General features: G+C 37.6%; 4 protein-coding genes across 4 annotated transcripts; 1 reads left to right on the top strand and 3 right to left on the bottom strand.

Moving 5' to 3' along the window:
• Positions 1–1,592: 1,592 nt before the first annotated feature.
• On the top strand, positions 1,593–2,278 carry PHYBLDRAFT_100694 (C2H2-type zinc finger transcription factor; the record flags this gene model as incomplete). The annotated part of the gene is made up of 3 exons (XM_018427603.1): positions 1,593–1,779; positions 1,851–2,098; positions 2,171–2,278. Coding segments are annotated over 3 exons (543 nt in total), but the record flags the coding sequence as incomplete, so codon positions are not given.
• An 875-nt stretch (positions 2,279–3,153) lies between these two features.
• On the bottom strand, positions 3,154–6,209 carry PHYBLDRAFT_86385 (hypothetical protein; the record flags this gene model as incomplete). The annotated part of the gene is made up of 8 exons (XM_018443647.1): positions 3,154–3,294; positions 3,384–3,863; positions 3,920–4,035; positions 4,072–4,580; positions 4,644–4,696; positions 4,785–5,239; positions 5,300–5,519; positions 5,604–6,209. Coding segments are annotated over 8 exons (2,580 nt in total), but the record flags the coding sequence as incomplete, so codon positions are not given.
• A 1,400-nt stretch (positions 6,210–7,609) lies between these two features.
• PHYBLDRAFT_148066 (C2H2-type zinc finger transcription factor) lies at positions 7,610–10,618 on the bottom strand (the record flags this gene model as incomplete). Its single annotated transcript, XM_018432002.1, has 1 exon — positions 7,610–10,618. One exon carries the CDS (start codon positions 10,616–10,618, stop codon positions 7,610–7,612), a length of 3,009 nt encoding a protein of 1,002 aa, XP_018288887.1.
• A 1,684-nt stretch (positions 10,619–12,302) lies between these two features.
• Positions 12,303–17,476, bottom strand: PHYBLDRAFT_126277 (hypothetical protein). Its single transcript, XM_018429094.1, has 14 exons — positions 17,355–17,476; positions 17,017–17,120; positions 16,657–16,820; positions 16,338–16,527; positions 16,098–16,271; positions 15,856–15,987; positions 15,485–15,668; positions 15,185–15,384; positions 15,044–15,133; positions 14,781–14,922; positions 13,297–14,680; positions 13,034–13,143; positions 12,810–12,965; positions 12,303–12,574 (listed from the first exon to the last, which is right to left on the bottom strand). Exons 1-11 carry the CDS (start codon positions 17,411–17,413, stop codon positions 14,521–14,523), a joined length of 1,599 nt encoding a protein of 532 aa, XP_018288886.1. The 5' UTR covers positions 17,414–17,476; the 3' UTR covers positions 12,303–12,574; positions 12,810–12,965; positions 13,034–13,143; positions 13,297–14,520.
• Between the last annotated feature and the right edge of the window lie 224 nt (positions 17,477–17,700).

The raw sequence follows: 17,700 nt of genomic DNA, 5'->3' as shown, positions 1-17,700 counted from the left end.
GTTTGAAATAGAAATAGTGGCAATTTAGCTGGTGACAAGGGGGACGTCGTTAAATATATGCTGGAAGTCTTTTTTTTGTATAGTTTATTGAGGAAATGATATGCCCAAAAGCTAAGTATTTAAGATATTAACATGTGTTCTGTGTAGAGTCTTCTAGCTCGAGACATCGAATGTTTAAGGTAGTAATAGCTACAATTCTGTTAGTGACAAAGAAAATATCATTGAAGATATACCGGAAGTGAGCTTCCCGAATAGCACCTAGTGTACATCCCAGGATAAAAAAAAATGTTAGTGTTCCTTGTTAATTCCGTTATTCCCTAAAAAAATGTACGCTTTTTTTTTGACATTTCTGCGCTTTCCCTGGATTTATTTAGGCGGCTTTTAAAAATACAGGATACTGGAATAAGAAAAAAATATTTTTGACTGGGTTGGAGTAACTTGTTTTATTTGTTGAACGTCTGACTTACACCTTTTGCTTACATACTCCACCTTCTCAGGCCCTCTTGCTAATTTGTTTATTTATTTATTTTATTTATTTATTACAAAAAAAATATTTTCTTCAACTATACAATTGTTCCTTTAATTTGTTGTACATATATAATAGAAAGATAAAAGCATAAAAGCAATCTACAATGCACTCATGCTGTTTATCTTCCGTTGCTACTTCAATGTCTCAGCATCACCATGGCCCTCCATTTCACCAACACTACTTTAACCAGCCTACTATTCCAAAACCAAATGAACCTAACATATCCTCTCATCATCATCACAGCCGATTGTTCTACTTCCTTACAGATCCTACCCTTACTAATGCACAGACCATCCTTCAAGCTCAAAGACAGTTATTTTACCCCGGAGTAACGTTGCCACACCCAATTCCTATAGCAAGACCTGCACCACAAGCATCTTCATCACAAGAATTTGCACCAAATGTTATTGCTAGACCTCGCCCAATTGCTCCCTCAATCAGCTCACGACCACAACTTACCAGTCGACCCCCTCAGCCCCAAAATACTCTTCCAGGCATCCCAATGGCTATTGCTGCCGTTGATGACTGTTGTGCCGAGTGTTGTCCAATGGCAGCCGTTGAAAAAGAGAGCGCAGCAACAAATATATCTACCCAGCCTTCTAAACCACCTTCAATACAAACACCCCAAGAAGTACAACGGCCTCCAACCCGATCTGTATCACCATCGGCGTCAGTAGCGTCAGTGTCGTCAGTGGCTTCAGCAGAATCAGTAGCCCAAATTACACAAAATACATCTCGAAAAAATGCGGTTCCCAGAGAGCATCAAACTAGTTTTACTTCACTCCCGCCTGTGACAGCAGCAGAGACGGTGACTGAGCAAACTAATGGACCCAATAGTCAGAAACGAAAACGCTCAGATGCGGACAGAGAGCAAATGCTGTGCAAATGGTTAGCTTGCTCGGCTACCTTTAGTACCCTTGATGATCTGGCACCCCATCTTTTCAAAATACACTTGAGTGGTCGTACAATTGATTTTAAATGTCATTGGGAATCTTGTACAGTGTCCACAGAAGATTCCAAAGATCTTTTTAGCCATCTCACAAACCATCTTGGCCAACTTCTTCATTATTGCCGCTGGATAAACTGTAGAGACCGATTTGAGACATTTGATGAATTGACAGGCCACTTGTCAGATATACATGTTGGCTCTGGTCGGAGTGAATACATCTGTCTTTGGGAAAAATGTGATCGTGAGGGGAAAGTGTTTTCACAGCGGCAAAAGGTGATGCGTCATATCCAAACCCACACAGGTAAACATGACTGATGTGTATCCTATCCACTTTCTAATATGCATTTTTTTGATTTCTCTAAATTTGTGTAGGGGATAAGCCATATCAATGTAGTTTGTGCAAGAAACGTTTCTCAGAAGCAAATATAATAACTCAGCATTTGCGAACTCATACTGGAGAGAAGCCGTACAAGTGCCCCGAAAAAGGCTGTGAAAAACAGTTCTCGATCTCTGGAGCCTTGACAATTCATCGTCGAGTACATTCTGGTGAAAAACCATTCGCTTGTAAATACCAAGGCTGTGAAAAAAGGTTTTCTGAGAGCAGCAACCTGACAAAACATGTAAGATCTAAATCATTGGCCTTATGATATATATATTAATATATATATATATATATCGATGAATCTATCTAGATGAGGGTTCATACTGGAGAACGCCCATTCAGATGCTCTTTTATTCCATGTGGTAAATCATTCCCTCGAGCTGATCAAGTCGCAAGACACGTTAAAACTCACTCAAGACAACAAGGCCAAAGAAACAAGTTTGGGCCAATAATACAAGTTGCTGACACTAATCAATCTACAGCAAAAGACTAATTCATCTGATGTGTTTGAATGTCCTTCTTTTTTTTTGTTTTAACCAAACCCCCCCCCCCCCCCCCCCCGCCTCATCCTCTTCATAGTATTTTTGTTTTCATTATATTAATTCATTGACTGCTTTTTATATCTTGCAATAATCATACAATACAAAGCTCACAATTCTCAAACGGCACTAAATAAGACAATAGAGATTTTTCTTTTTTAAAAAAGAAAAAGAAAAGCAATAGTTAAAACACCTGTTTCAATCTTCTTCTATTCTCTTAATCATCACTTTATGATTTCCGCAGAAGGCTTGTCTTCCCTAGAATATCAATGTCATTTCAATTATTCTTCAAGGAGATACCCGGAGACTACCAAAGAAGGAGGTCTTTGATTCTATTTTGTTTTCAAGTTACAAAAGATGAAAATGTACAGCACAAATTTAAAAGGCTCTTTTCTATTACATTAAGTTTAAAATAAAGAAAGGAAGGAACATGTTTATGCTTTGAAGATATTATTACTGTATTATGTTAGTTTGTATGAAGAATGTTAATGTTTATGAATCTGATACTTTATCATATATTTTTGCTATTGTTATCATTATTACTTTTTTGAGTTTGTTCAATTTACATATTTTTTACTAGAGCTGAACAAGATCTGTAGGTCTTGAAGCTGGTTAACCTTTGATTCTTCTTTGGACATATAAAGTTGACTTGTCAAGACCTACAGAAAACATATAAAAAATAAAAACAGATATATAAATATAGGTATATAAGAAACAAAGGTTTTCTTCTACAGCTCAAAATAACACCTACATGTTTCCTGTCTTGGATCTCTAGAATTCGTTCTTCTACTGTATCCTTCATAATGAAACGGGTCACAACCACATCCTTTGTTTGACCCAACCTGTGCACACGATCAATTGCTTGTGCTTCGACCGCAAAGTTCCACCAGGGATCCTATATTTTATTATTAAAAGATAATCAATTTTTTTTGTTAGTGAAAATAGTACAATCCTCTTTGATTACAGAATAGAAAACATTCTTACCATAAGAAGCACACGGTTAGTGCATGTCAAGTTGAGGCCTACACCACCTGCTCTTAGACTGATAAGAAGCACATCTGTCTTTTGTTCCTTGTTTTCAGAAGAAAAGTTCGATAGGACCTTTTCGCGCTGAGCTTGACTTTGAGACCCATCCAAGCGTGCGAAGGAGATATTGGCTTCTTGTAGTGCGATCTGGATTATGTCCAAGAAACTGGTGAACTGGGAAAATACGACAGTCTTTCGTCCTTCACTCTGATAGAGACGTATGTGAGATAGCATCGCGTTAATCTTTGTAGATGGTTTGTATCCACCCACTGCACGGCGAACATTAACAGCGGCGGAGTATGCACCGTTCTGTGCATCCTGGTCTGATACCTGACCGGATTCTTTTTGTACTTGAGATACTTCAAGAAGGTCATCCTGGCTTACAGGCCCTTGCCTACAGATGGGACATTCTCCCGGAACACCAGAATCCTCAAGTTTCTAGGTAATAACAAAATATGTAAAAATGCTATGAAAATCGCTATATGTATAATTACCTGGAGATAATCCATAACACATGGTCGACATGCCATGTGCGCACACTTTAACATAATCATTGAATCCACTATCTCGAAGCATATTGGACACTCGTTATCAATTTCCATTGCCGTCCCTGATTCGTCACTTTCTTGTTGGGTTCCTTTTTGACGATTCAACAAGTTTTGCAACACACCGACGCTGTAAGACGGGGTCTCTTTGACAGGCGCATCTCCCCCATCTTTACTGTATTTTTCGATTAAATCTTCTAATGAAACTATTCCCCCGTTCTCGGTCATGATTTCGCTATTCTCGCCACTCTTTTTGCTATTAAGGACAAGAGATGGATGGCAGCTTACTTGTCGAAGTCTCATCAGAAGCTGAAAGATACTTGCATAGTTGCTGAGCGCTTTTCCAGAAGCACAATAGTAGGAAAACTTCGTCTTTGAATCTTTGTAAAGTGAGTCATAGATTTCTTGTTCTTGTGGTGTGAAATCAAGGTACTCGATATTGATCTTCTTTTCTGGAAGAGACACCATTGGATCTCCATTTTGGTCTCGCATGGCTTTGGTGCGTCGTAAGACAATAGGCTCCAACACTCTCTTGACTGCAGAAAGTGCGCCAGGGTCCTTTTTCTCGAAAGGAATTGTGATGAATGTTCGCCAGAATGTATAATTTGACCTATACAGCTATTAGTTAGACTCTTTGTTTTTGTATTATTGGATGAAATAAAGAAAGTCTTACCATGGCTCGTGTTTGAGGAATTTTACAAGAGAGAATAGATCCTCTAGTTTGTTCTAATTGAAGATATATAAGTTGAGTATGTCTTAATAATATTTAATGATGAATGTTTTACAATTGGTTTGAATCATCTTCTAATTTTACCTGAATTGGTGTGCCAGATAATGCCCATCTTCTTTGTGCTTTCAGGGCACAGCATGCTTGGGAGGTTTTGCTTTGGCGGTTTTTAATGTGATGGGCTTCATCCAATACGACACGCCAAAACTCGATGTTGAATAGCTTACTGTCTGGTTTCTCCCACTCTGACATGACTGTACCATATGTGGTTACCAGCACATCAGGCGCTGAGCCATCCCAGGCGTTAAACACACTTCTCGTCCCCGAATTTCGCCCGTCGCCATAATATACATCAACTGTGAGTGTACCCGGCTTTGATCCACGTATCATTTCATCTCTCCATTGTGCTAGCAGGGTCATTGGACAAACAACGAGTGTCGTAGGTGATTTTGATTTCTTGGGTGTGGGAACGAGCATACCAGGTTTGAATCGATTTGCGTGGATCAAACTGAGCATCTCGATAGTCTTGCCCAATCCCATTTCTAATCAAGATTATATGAGAATTACTATTTAAGTAATACGCTGCGTATTATCTAACTTACCGTCTGCCAAAATGCCTCCCCTTTCTCTTGAATTTGATTCTGGGAATGTAAGACTTAATTCACCTGAGTAAGGGTTCATATAAAAGTGCCTTGTGACATTATCTGGTGCGTCAGGGTCTGTCGGAAATATATATTCTTCCCAGAGTGGGTGCATAGCCCTCATATCTACATCACCATCCTCATAGGTTGTCGACTCTTTCAAAGACATCCAAGCAAGGGCCTAGATAAAATAAAGACATGTCAACTAATCAATCTCTCGACCACTTATTCGTTTTGCTTGTTTTAATATATCTATGACACTTACTCTTTTTTGATATGGTTTTAGACACAATGACATGCTTTCTGGCTCATCCATTGGTTGTATCTGGGCATCAAACATCTGAGCTTTTTCATAAATTGTATCCAATTGCCCATCTGTCACTTCTTTCTTATCATCATCTTCATCGCAATCTTCGACTCCTTTCTCTTTTTCTTCGGTAGCAGGCTGATCCATTGTAGATACTGCTTGTTCAATCAGATCCCGTATTTGAGATTCGTCCCCATTTGTAGCCATGGTCTTTATAGCCGATCTCGATGGTCTTAATCCAACCCCACGCAAGATTCCTAATAAGGCCAATGCTCCATCTCTACTGTATTTTTCGTCTGTTTCTTTTGTGCGCATTGATACTGGTTGGAAGAACAGGTTTGAAGGGTTATTAGGTTCTTTGTCCTTAAAAGCAGACGCAGAGAAATAACAATTAAGCTGGACAATGATGTCTTCGCCTACTGTGAGGACAGGCGAGCAATAGACAACCTTGCCCTTAAATGTACACATATTTCGATCTAAAAGTCTAGCAACGTATTTCGATACATCTTTTGGTAGTCTTCCGACTTCCTGTCCATTGAGGGTGGTAAATCTAACAATGGTGTCTTCGTACACCTTTTGTCCATATCCTCGTCTTTTCTTTTGGGGATGGGCAGAGTGAGTCGATCGACTCAAAACGATGCCGTCTCCTTCCCTTATTGGGCTTTCCCCTTTGCACAGGGACCAACCTGGCAGAAATTGGAAGGGAGGATAAGAAGAAGCAAAGAAGCAAAAGACGCAAAAAAAAAGCAAAGAAAGAGAAAAAAAAGACTAAATGTTTTTTTTTTGTTCTTTATGGATTTATAATATTTTTATTTATTTATTTAATTAATATGATAAATATTTGGATTATTACTATTATATTACTTTTAAAATTGCATTAATTATTACCTGCGACTACAAGATCACCAATATAATAACTTTGAATTGCTCGTTTAGGCTGTTTAACTTTTGGTATTGTGTATTGTCTTTTATTGGCTGTTGAAAGTCTAGTTGATCTCGTAGGTATTGAGCGTAAGGTTGATGATGATTCTGAGGTGGTTTGAGATTCGACTTGTGATGATTGTGGGGATGAATCAATATCCATGCATGAAAAGTGTGCATTGACAGCCTTTTCGAGATCTCCTTTGGATTGGTTCAAGAGGTTGTATAATTGTGCATCCGAGGTCTCATTGCCAACAATGTTGCGTAATTGAGACAGCTTTTCAGCGATCGAGATCTCTACTTGAGACATGTTTATATGTATGTATATGTACTTAAGCAATTAGAATTAATGGTCAAATTAATACTTTGACTTGTGTGACTAATTTTTTTTTTAAAAAAAAAGAGAGAAAGAGATAGAAGAAGTCGATAATTATCGATACGCGACGCGTACTGGTTTATTTAGCGCGTATATTTTGCTGTCTGTCAGTCTTGTTTATTTATTTTTATTTGTGTACTTGAATTTGAAAACTTGATTATTCTAAGCCTCTGATCATATACAAGGAACACTGGATATTAATCGTTTGTAAGAAAAGAAAAACCAAGACATCAGTTAAAGAATTGCTACTTGTCTAATAAATAGATTTTAATGATAGAAAATGTATATCTGTACAAAAATATATCAATAATTTATATCACCACCAGAGATTTTTGTTATCATTTTGGGTGAAAATTGGCACCTAAGCAATATGATTGGCTTAGAGGCCAAAATATTGTAATTTGTTTTCGTACTCAATTTTTTTCATCCGAATAAAGGATAAAATTAAGTTCAGTACTACTTGTGGGCTTTTAAAGTAAGAAAAAAAACTGTTAGGGAAGTCAGAAAGTGTTCAAGTGAGACAAAGGATTTATTAAGGAAAGTTGGGGGTTGGTTTGAGTAACCAAAAAATGACTTCACAGAAATTACGCAAAAAAATTGATGTTGAGAAGAAGAAAACAGAAGGTTCAAATAATAATTATAATAATAATAAAGAAGTAGCATCATTTTATTCATCAAAAAGAATATTATTGAAAATGAACCAGTAGGAACCGAACTTGCTCAAATTTACAATGTAAAATGGGTTGCGGAAAATGTGCAAATCTAACTTACAAACGAGATTCATGTTAGCAACATCAGAATGCTCACCTGTCATTACAGCCTTGGCATAGTTATTGTTTCTGTCATTATCCGTACGAGGAACAATGCTAAGAAACTTAACAACAGAGCCTGAGACAAGTCCTATACGAGGGCGAGAGATTGGATCATCTTTAAAAACAAACGCGCCAAAACTGTTGTTTTGGACGGCGTCATCTTCAATATCTCCAGTGTCGTTGTTGTCCTTTAGCTCTCTCGAGCCGCCAAAGAAGGTGTAATAGAACAAAGATTCATTGTTGTCCTTAATGAACCTCTCTATTCCAGTTCCAGACTTCTCTCGGTTGCCAGAGCTATTAATCCACGACCCGCCGTCAATTACATGTTGCAATGCTACCTGCTTTGCAAACTTTAGGCAAACATCCCTGGAAGTGTTTTGGCGATTCGTATGAAACAGATGTTCGCGAATGTGCTTATTGAACTGTTCGCCCTTTTCTGTTTCATAATTGAGGGCTGGGCCAAAACGAATTATATCTTCCTTGAGATGTGTCAAGTAATGAACTTTCGGCTTGGTGCAATATGCCTTGTGGAGCTCGTTCTTGGTTCCTTTATCGTAGTCAAATAATGCTCTGATCAAGCGCTTCACTGCATTATCTACTCTGATAATATAGTTATCAAAGTCTGATGTCACCTGACGAACGAATACCAGAGAACACAATCGGCCAAGTTCAACAAAGCATGGTATTACAAGGTCTAGCTCATGATTTCCAGAGAATTCTGTAATCAGAATTACAGGAAGTATTTGAAGCAGAACCTTGAAATCTCTACCGAGGAATGAACCACTATGTCTCAAGTTTCGGGTGAACTTTCTTGATAGACCAGTTGATCGCGTGTAATCTGTCAAGAATTCTGAAAGTCTTGCTATTGTGGCTGTGTCATTCTTAAGCACGACCTTAACCAAGTCAATTACCATATACTTTGCAACACCAAGAAGTATCGTGTGGAGGATTTCCACTGGTGTATCCTTTTCTGGATCAAACGACTGCAATTCTAATAAGCGGCCAGTCGAACGATCTCTAAAGCTTATCTCGTTTGCAGGCGTGTTCATTCCAATTTTCGGAGCATTTGGGATCTCAGTGTCTCTGCCAGGTGACGAGTTTGCAAGAACATAGTGCTCTCGAGTTCGTCTCTCATGGCACTCACAGAAGTAGGACAAGTCCTTCACAAAGTCTTTTGCACGTCTAAGTTCGATGTAGCATCTTCTGCAAGGAAATGTGGTGGCCGGCCCAAGCAATCCGCAAAGTTCCGAATGACATGGCGTGTCAGCCTCAATCCAAAGGATGGGAGCAACAACCAGAACATACTCATTGTCTTCAGCGGAGAACATTTTTACACCTTTCTCGAGTTTCTTAAAGTCATCAACGATTGCTGGCAGAAGAGACATACCATTTGCACCATCTTTCTTAGGGATTGTAGAAAGAAACTGGATGTTTGCTATCGAATTTCGATCCTTAAAAGGCAAGGCAGCGCATCTCATTAACCAGCTTTCAAACGGATTGTACTGCTTTGAACGATTGCCGGAAGTGTCGTCTGTAAAAAGGATGATTGAAACAATCCTAACTTTGTAAAACACTGCATCGCGATCTACATTACCGGGCAAAACAGAAAGAGGCATAGGCTTCTTCATTGGATGAACTCCAAAAAGAAGAAAGTCATGAGCAGGACTCAATCTGGTAAGGCTACTTGAGATACTGTAGTAGTGATCTCTTTCAACAGGAGTGGTGTCAACGTGAGAGATCTGCTCTACTCTAAGATCGGTAACAGCAACCTCAACGCCATAGCATACAATCGAAATCGCTCTGACCAGATACCCTCTCGCAAAAATGTTTTTATTTGCCGTGTGGAACGATTCAACCAAAAAGCGGATGCTGCAATCGTTTGTCTTCAAGTAAACGATGTTTCCAAACCAGACATCTATACCATTTACAGTGTGCATAGGCTGCTGAAAGAGATGGTGGGTTCTCCACTTTTCACCTTGTTCCAAACAGATCGATTGGTTTGGGGTACGATCGGGCATGGACGAGATCAACTTGGATTTCTTTGGGTTTGCCATAAGAAATCTCAAGTGGTCGGACGGAAGGTTAATGTGGGCGAATGCGTTCCCGTTTGATCCAGGTACTGATATTCTTTGTGAAGGAAAGACAGGCATCTTGGACTTCTTTCTTGCCTGATAATTTAAAAGAGCATCCAAACGAGGTAACTTAAATGTTCTTCCTATGGGAGTTTCTTGCTGGATCTTAATGATCAAGTTCATCGCAAGCAGTATCTTCTTCAACATTCGCTGGGAGATCATGTCATTATCCCCATCGATAAAAGCGAAAAGGATCATGGTTTGAAGATCGCGAAAAGGATAACAGCTTGTAGGGTCATTTACAGCGCCAATTGTCTCAAAGACTTCTTCCGGGATCTCAGAGTCATCATCGGTCATTGATACCTCATCAGCAGCAGCAGCAGAAGAAAACATGTCAGAGAACGCGTTGAAAACTGGATTACTGTTCATTTCAATATCAAAGAAATTATCGACAATATCGTTTTCCTCGTCTACAATGTTGTCTTCTTCATCCCCGATACTGGAGGAGTCATCTTCGTCACTCGAGTAATCAAATGCATTAGCATCCGGAATAGTGTTCTCGACTATCAATTCGGCCTGCTCGGGTTCGTCGAGTACAGTATTGGTTGCCATTTGATTACTTATATGGTGAACCTTCGAATGCCTTTTCAGTAACCAAGGCTTTTCGAACTCTTTTTCGCATTCAGAGCAGGTAAAAACACCTGAATTGATGCTAAAGTTAAGTTCGCCTTGCCTTTTAGGGGGGCGAGTCTTAACGATTTTATATGTTTCTTGTCTTGTATTCTTTTGCATAATAGTAAATTGATTGTAAAAACAAAGGGGGGAAAATGACTTTGCGAAAATAATTGAATTTATAAAATGTGGAAAGATCGATATTTAATGTCAGCGGACCAATTAGAATTTTTTTTACTTCTTTTCTTTTAAGAAAATATCGCGTGTTTTTGTCTTCTTTTTCATTTTACTTTTCCACAAAATATTTATTATTTGCATGAGCTTCCATTTGTAAGATATTCCAGTATACTTATAGTATTTATAGAAGCAGAATTTTGCTTAAAGACCGTAAGCTCAAAGGTATTTATGCTATCAAAGTTTTTTATGTCATTGTGTTTATTAATCATACAATTCTAGTTTATAAATTAGTTTTTCATCATCTCGGTAAATCAATAAAGAGGTAATAACTACATGTTCCTCTTACAAAGCAACAGAAGACTAACTATTTACTCCTCACTTGCAGAGATTTGGCTGCCTTTTATTGCAAATGCCTTAATAGAGTCAAAGGTAAAATTCTGTTAAATATATATAACTAAGTTTAATTACTAATTATTAGTTCTTCTGCTTTAGCTTTTCTCGAAATTCAAATCTTTATGCTCTTTGGGTTTATTGGAATTTCTGGCACCGGGTCTCTTGGATTAGCTAGACATAGTAGTTTGCAGCAAACCGATCACGTAATTTACAGGCATAAGTACAAACAGTTATACTACTAGTGTTTCTAGTGGTACGAATATACTGGTGTGCTACTGCCTGTGGATTTTATGGTCCAGTCTAGCTTTTTTTTAGCCTAATTTTTTTCGAAATAAAAAATAAATTTTTTACAACCCAAAATTATTTGAAACAAATTAAAAATTTGAACCATTTTTGAAATTGTGCAGTACATTTTTTAATCGAAATCTATTGGCCGAGAGTAGTCCCCCCATCCCCCCACTTTTCAGTCCCCCAAAAAAATGAATTTCCTGTTATGGGCAAAATTCGCCCCGTATACAAGAATCCTTTTAAGGAACAAGATTACACAAAAAAATCTGCTGTGGTGATTATAATATTAGAAGAAAAGACCCTTTCTTTCTTTTACAACCACAGTACAAAAAAGGTAATAATATAAAGCTTTTTGGATTTGTTTCAATCTGTTACACGGAGATACATAGCATGTCGTACGAATGAGGGCCACCACATCCGTGGTTTAAAGGTGCCCTTCAATCATAATAATGAAAAAAAAAATCGTGCGTACAGTGCGTAGTTTATAGTGTATAATTCGTAGTGTATAATTCGTAGTGTATAGTTTATAGTGTATAGCGTATTCCTTTATGATGGCCACCAATCTTCTTCCTTTAATTATTTTTCATTTTTATATTATTAATACTATTATTTTTTTGCTTTAGCTATAAATGATAGTATAGGATCTCTTGAGCATTAAATATACTTTGAGTTTTTTTTGAGACTGATCGAATTAGGCTATTCTTTCGTGCACCAAAGTACTGTATTATTTTTTCCTTCATGTTTGAATGACCTATCAGATACTCAATCTACTTTATTCGGAGTATTAATTGACTTATACAATGCATGCTTGAAAAAAAAATATATACTTATATGCCTTTTTTTTTATTTTATGGTATTTAGTATTTAGTATTTATTTGCTTGTTTGTTTATTTAACTGTTTATTATTTTTGCGTTCTTTCTTGCTCTTTTGATTCCTTTGCTTTATATTTCTCTCTCTTTCTTTTTCTCTAAATAATCATAAAAAATCTAATATCAAGATGCCTTTCTCTGATGCCCAAGAAGCGACAGAAATCAAAGAGATCGGTGGATCTCCGGCACAGGAAGAATACATGAAGAATATCATCAATGAATTCAGTCTGACTACAGAACATCTTTGTAAAATCAGAACTCGATTTATGAAAGAGATGGACAAAGGTCTCGAAAAAGAAGGTTGCACAGTTGCCATGATTCCCTCTTACGTGGAAGGTCGTTTGACAGGTAAAGATATACGTATAGATACACAACATCATACATATAATCCGCATTTTACATGTAAAAACCCGAGGCGGGAGATATGCAATACCAAAGCAAGAAGAAAAAAAGGAAGAGGGATATTCTACCTAGTCTATTGTGAATGAATGATAATAAGAATAATGAATAAATTGCGTTTTATTTGCCTGGCTTGAATGATTGAATTGTTGGATGATTTATCAAAGGATTGTTTATTATTTAGGCCATGAGCGCGGCCAGTTTCTCGCGTTGGATTTGGGAGGTACCAATCTGCGCGTTGTACTGGTTACTTTGGAAGGGGAGGGAAAATTCAAGACTGTGTCGACAAAGGCCAGAGTATCTGATGCCCTTAAGAACGGTCCTATGCGTAATTTGTGTGGTATGTCGGAGAGCCGTGTGACACCTCTGGGAAGAAACCAATCCTTGACATCTGTTTGCTGTCCTTAGATTATATTGCCGAATGCATCGACACCTTCCTTACGGAGCAGGGTCTCGAAGACAAGGAATCCGAACTCCCGCTCGGTTACACATTTTCATTCCCAGTTCTCCAAACAAAGGTAATCGATCTTTATTATCATTATCTTTATCTTTATCACCAATAAGAAATACAAGGAAGAGATAGAGAAAGGAGAAAAAAATTCTAATATTTAAATTTCAATGTATTTATTTATTCTTTGAAACAAAAACTGTACTCATTTTTCAATCAATAGATCAACCGCGGTACCTTATCTCAATGGACCAAAGGGTTCGCATGCACAGGCGCAATTGGAAAGGATCCTGTCATGCTTCTTCAGGATGCTCTTTTGAGAAAGCACTTACCCGTTAAAGTATCTGCCCTCGTGAACGACACAGTTGGAACACTTTTGTCCAATGCATACAACAAACCCAACACATTGGCCGGTTTGATCCTCGGAACAGGTGCCAATGGTGCGTACATCGAAAAGATTTCCAATATCAAAAAGTGGAAGGATGGGCCCACCAAGTCGCCCGAGATGATCATCAATATGGAATTTGGTGCGTTTGACAACGAGCGCCAGGCACTTCCTCTCACCCGTTTTGACAACAAGCTCGATCGTGAATCGATCAACCCCCATAGCCAGATATTCGAGAAGATGATCTCTGGTATGTACTTGGGCGAGATTGTCCGCAATGTCTTGGTAGACATGATCGATCGCGAGCTGCTCTTCAGCCCCAAGGGTACTTTTAACCCCAATGTCTGGTCCAAGGAAATCTCAACCATGTGGGCATTCGAGACTTCGTTTATGTCCAAAATTGAGGAGGATGACACAGAGAATCTTTCACAGACAAAAGAGGTTTTGGACACAAGTCTCAATCTGAGTAATGTGTCGGTTGTTGAGTGCAGAATTGTCAAGAAAGTATCTGAGCTGGTAGGAAAGAGAGCCGCAAGATTGGCAGCAACTGCAATCGCAGGTATCGTATCCCACTGTGGAATCCCGGACGAAGGCGTGGATATCGGCATCGATGGCTCTCTTTTCGAGTTTTATCCTTCTTTCAAGACAAGAATGTATGAAGCACTTCAGGAGCTGTTCCCTGAACATTCAGATATTCGCACAAAGATTCGATTAGGCCTTGCCAAGGACGGTAGTGGTGTTGGAGCTGCTCTTACTGCCTGTGTTGCGACAAAAGCAGAGGGTACAAAGGTCGTCTAAATTATGATAAACCAATGTGTAGGAAGATCCATAGTATGTGTGTGTTTGTGTGTACCCCACTTATGTATATGTATTGAGACAAATAATAATTCACAGAACATACACATAGAAATATAAATATAAATATACATATACATATACATATAAATAAATATATATATAAAGGATAGCATTTTTTTGTATCACTTTGTCTTAATATTCGTGCTCAAAATAAAGACAAGTATAAAATCATGGGTAAGAGAGTTTTATATGGTACATCCAATATTACAATTCAAATATAGCGCTAGTCGAAGAGATTCCGTTGAACACACACGTGTTGTTAATGGGAATATATTGGCGTGTGATCAACTTGATAACCTCTTGAGCAGCAAGGCCTCCAATGAGAGCGGACAGATTTGCTGTCTCGCGATTAGCAAATCGAACACTATAAAACAAAAAGAATAAGGAAAATGTTTAGTGAGACTTTTGTTTTTCATCCTGACAAAATAACAAGCACAAGACAACTGACTGACTGACTAACTTACTAGTTTGTAATTGCATTTTCCATTGCTTGCTGTTGCAAAAGAATGTCAGATTTCTCTTTAGTGATCTGCAAGCTTCCCAATACTTTTGCGACCTCTATTCTTAAAAGCTTCACATCCTCAAGATTATCTCCACCTCGAGATCCTTTTTTTTTAATATTATTATTCAGAAATACAGTAAGGTGTGTTTAGTAATCATTTTCTCTCTGGTCGGTTTTAGTTTTAATTCTATGGTAATAATATGTATCAATTGTGGTTTAACTCACCAGGCCATCTTTTGTGCTTTTCATGGAATAAATCAGCAGCACGATACACCATGTAATAGCTCATGTTGTCTTCATTCTCTAACCAGGTTACTGCAAACATGGTTTAGAATCCAGACAATAATATATAAATAAATATATTACCAATCTTGTCTGTCTCGGGGTTTTTAACTCTTTCATCCTCAAGAGATCTGTAGCGGACTACCTTGATGTGTGCAGAGTTCTTGCAGAAGCTTTCGATCATATCTTGAGATATGCTATTCTCTGGGATATCATTTGCCTTTAGTAGAGCATTTACATGACCAATTACTGCAGCCAAATCCTTCTTTGCCTTGTCTCGATAGCTTTAAAACAATGATAACAATCAATCAATCATTCAATCGTTCAATTCGATTCAATTAATCTCTTGCTGGATTGGTCTTATATCCATATATCTAGACTTACACATTCTGGAGAGCAACATAATTTGTTGTGTCAGATTTCATATCAGGTAGCTTTCCTGGCAATGGCAATCGGCCATGTCCTTCGTTTTCAAAAAAGTCTCTCACAGCTCTTGCAACTATCCAGAAATGTTCGGACTGTGCTGTAATGTTGTTGCAAGCAGGATCTTCAAATACTTGGCGCACATCTGAAGGAATCTTATGTATCATAAAACCAAGGTTGTGAGTTACAAGTAGAGATGAACTTTTCTCCGGGTGATTTTCTTTTCTATCTCAATCTCTTCTTCTTTGTGCATGAAGATGTCTGTCTTTTTGATTTATTTTATTCATGCACACACACATATATATATATACAGCATAAGATAAAAATGATACATACACTGCTAGAAGAGGGAGCAAGTCGCCAGATGTTGGCTATGGCCTCTTCATAGTTCTCTTCGTCAGAGGTACGCATACCTTTACGAATGATTGCTTTAATCTCATTACGTTCACTGTAACTTTGAGGCTCTTTCCCATTATTCTATATAGTGTGTTAATAAATAACCGCGTATAATATATATATATATATATATAATGTTGAATGCTTCTACTGTTATTTATCTATTTATTGGCATCACTTGCCTCCTTTTTCCATTTTTCGACTGCTTGCAGGATCACAACAATAAATGGAACGTGAGCATGATCTGTTTGATCTAATTCGTCAAGGTCGAAGCTGTTTGAGTACTGCTTCAATTGAGCAAAAGGGTTTCCGAGCCGAAGATCAACAGGGTTTTCTGGATGTGTTTCGATAACTAGTAAAAATTGTATATATACCATAGTTAATTACACGCACACATGCACCTATATATATTGCCTACCTGGATGTTCAGGTCCTTGTATACGGAAAATACCAACTAACCCCTTGGATTTAACAATAACTAATGTCTTGTTGGTTTTCTCACACAAATCTGCCAATTCCATGTTTTCTCTTTCATGTAGGTTTGTAGCAATAATCATGGTAAAAGGATCAAAGAAAGCCTTGTCTTCATGAATAACATCCCTAGGTTCCTTAAGTTATTAAACAAAACACACGCACATATATATATATACATATTAGTTGTTCATATGCTTTACTTGAATAAATACAGAAAAGAAAAATGTCAAAAAAAAAAGATAAAGTTGATCAAGCGTGCTTACTTTGATAGTAAATGTAACAGAGGCATCTTCATTGAGTTCCTGGAGTAATTCAACAACTGCCTTTGCCTTTGGTTGGCCGAGACTTGCAGGCTCAAGGAAGAAATTGGTTTTCATATCTTCCTCTTGAACTAAATTGGCGTCTACCACTGTAACACTACCAACACCTACTTTACGTGTAAGTCTGATTGCAAAAGACAAAATGGCGAAGACAAAATAGGCAAGAGCAAGAACAATAAACTGATAGTAGTAGGAGGGGGAGGGGGAGAAAATATACAAAAAAAAGTGCATATATATATGTTTTTTTTTTGCTTGAATTGTGTGTTCCTGATTTTTATTTTTATTTTTATTTGTTCTTTTTACCTGGTAAAATCAGATTCTTGAGAATCTCACAACCAGTAGACGTGGCATTCAATAGACAAATGTTGGCATGTTCCAATGCAGTTTGACCAGTAACAGCCCACAAACTAAACGCAGAAATACACACACGTACACACGTATAAATATAAATATATTATATATGCTTGAAGAGAGAAATAATATAGGAAGAAACTAAAAGCAAATTGTCTGCGTCTTTTGCTTTCTTGTGTGTTTGTTTTGTAGTTTTCAGTTCTGTGTTTTCTCTATCTGCCTTTCTGTTTGCTTTTTTTTAAAAGATAGTAATGAAGAAAAATAAAAGAAAAGAGCATCTTCTTAATCACCGTAATTGTCTGTCGTATTTCTGGGTTTTCAAGTCAATCAAAGGCGCGGAAACCGACATTTTTTTTTCTTTTAAAAAAAATAAAGAAAAAGGTAGAATATATAAAGAAAGGCAAAGCAAAGCAGTAGAAAAAAAGAATGGTAGCCGTAGGGCTTTTTTTTTAATTATTATTAATATATATATATATAAGCTTGAAAATGATGTGTCCCTCTTCTGGGCACCGTCACGCGAGGTTGTAATGCTTCCAATATATATACACACACACACACACACATGTATATATATATATATATATACTTTACCGCAGCGTGTACCACAAAGGAACAAGACTCGATTGTCTTTTTTTA

Source organism: Phycomyces blakesleeanus, assembly GCF_001638985.1.
Source record: "Phycomyces blakesleeanus NRRL 1555(-) unplaced genomic scaffold PHYBLscaffold_17, whole genome shotgun sequence".
NCBI classification, from domain to species: Eukaryota; Fungi; Mucoromycota; class Mucoromycetes; order Mucorales; family Phycomycetaceae; genus Phycomyces; species Phycomyces blakesleeanus.
This window is presented reverse-complemented; position numbering and strand designations above follow the sequence as displayed.

Excerpts from the sequence above, each read along its gene's own strand:
- PHYBLDRAFT_126277 (XM_018429094.1), bottom strand. The coding sequence starts at position 17,413 with ATGTCGGTTTCCGCGCCTTTGATTGACTTGAAAACCCAGAAATACGAC. Across the intron at positions 16,528-16,656 it reads CTGTTACATTTACTATCAAA|GAACCTAGGGATGTTATTCA; the intron begins GTAAGCACGCTT and ends TAATAACTTAAG. Across the intron at positions 15,134-15,184 it reads CCCCGAGACAGACAAGATTG|TAACCTGGTTAGAGAATGAA; the intron begins GTAATATATTTA and ends CCATGTTTGCAG.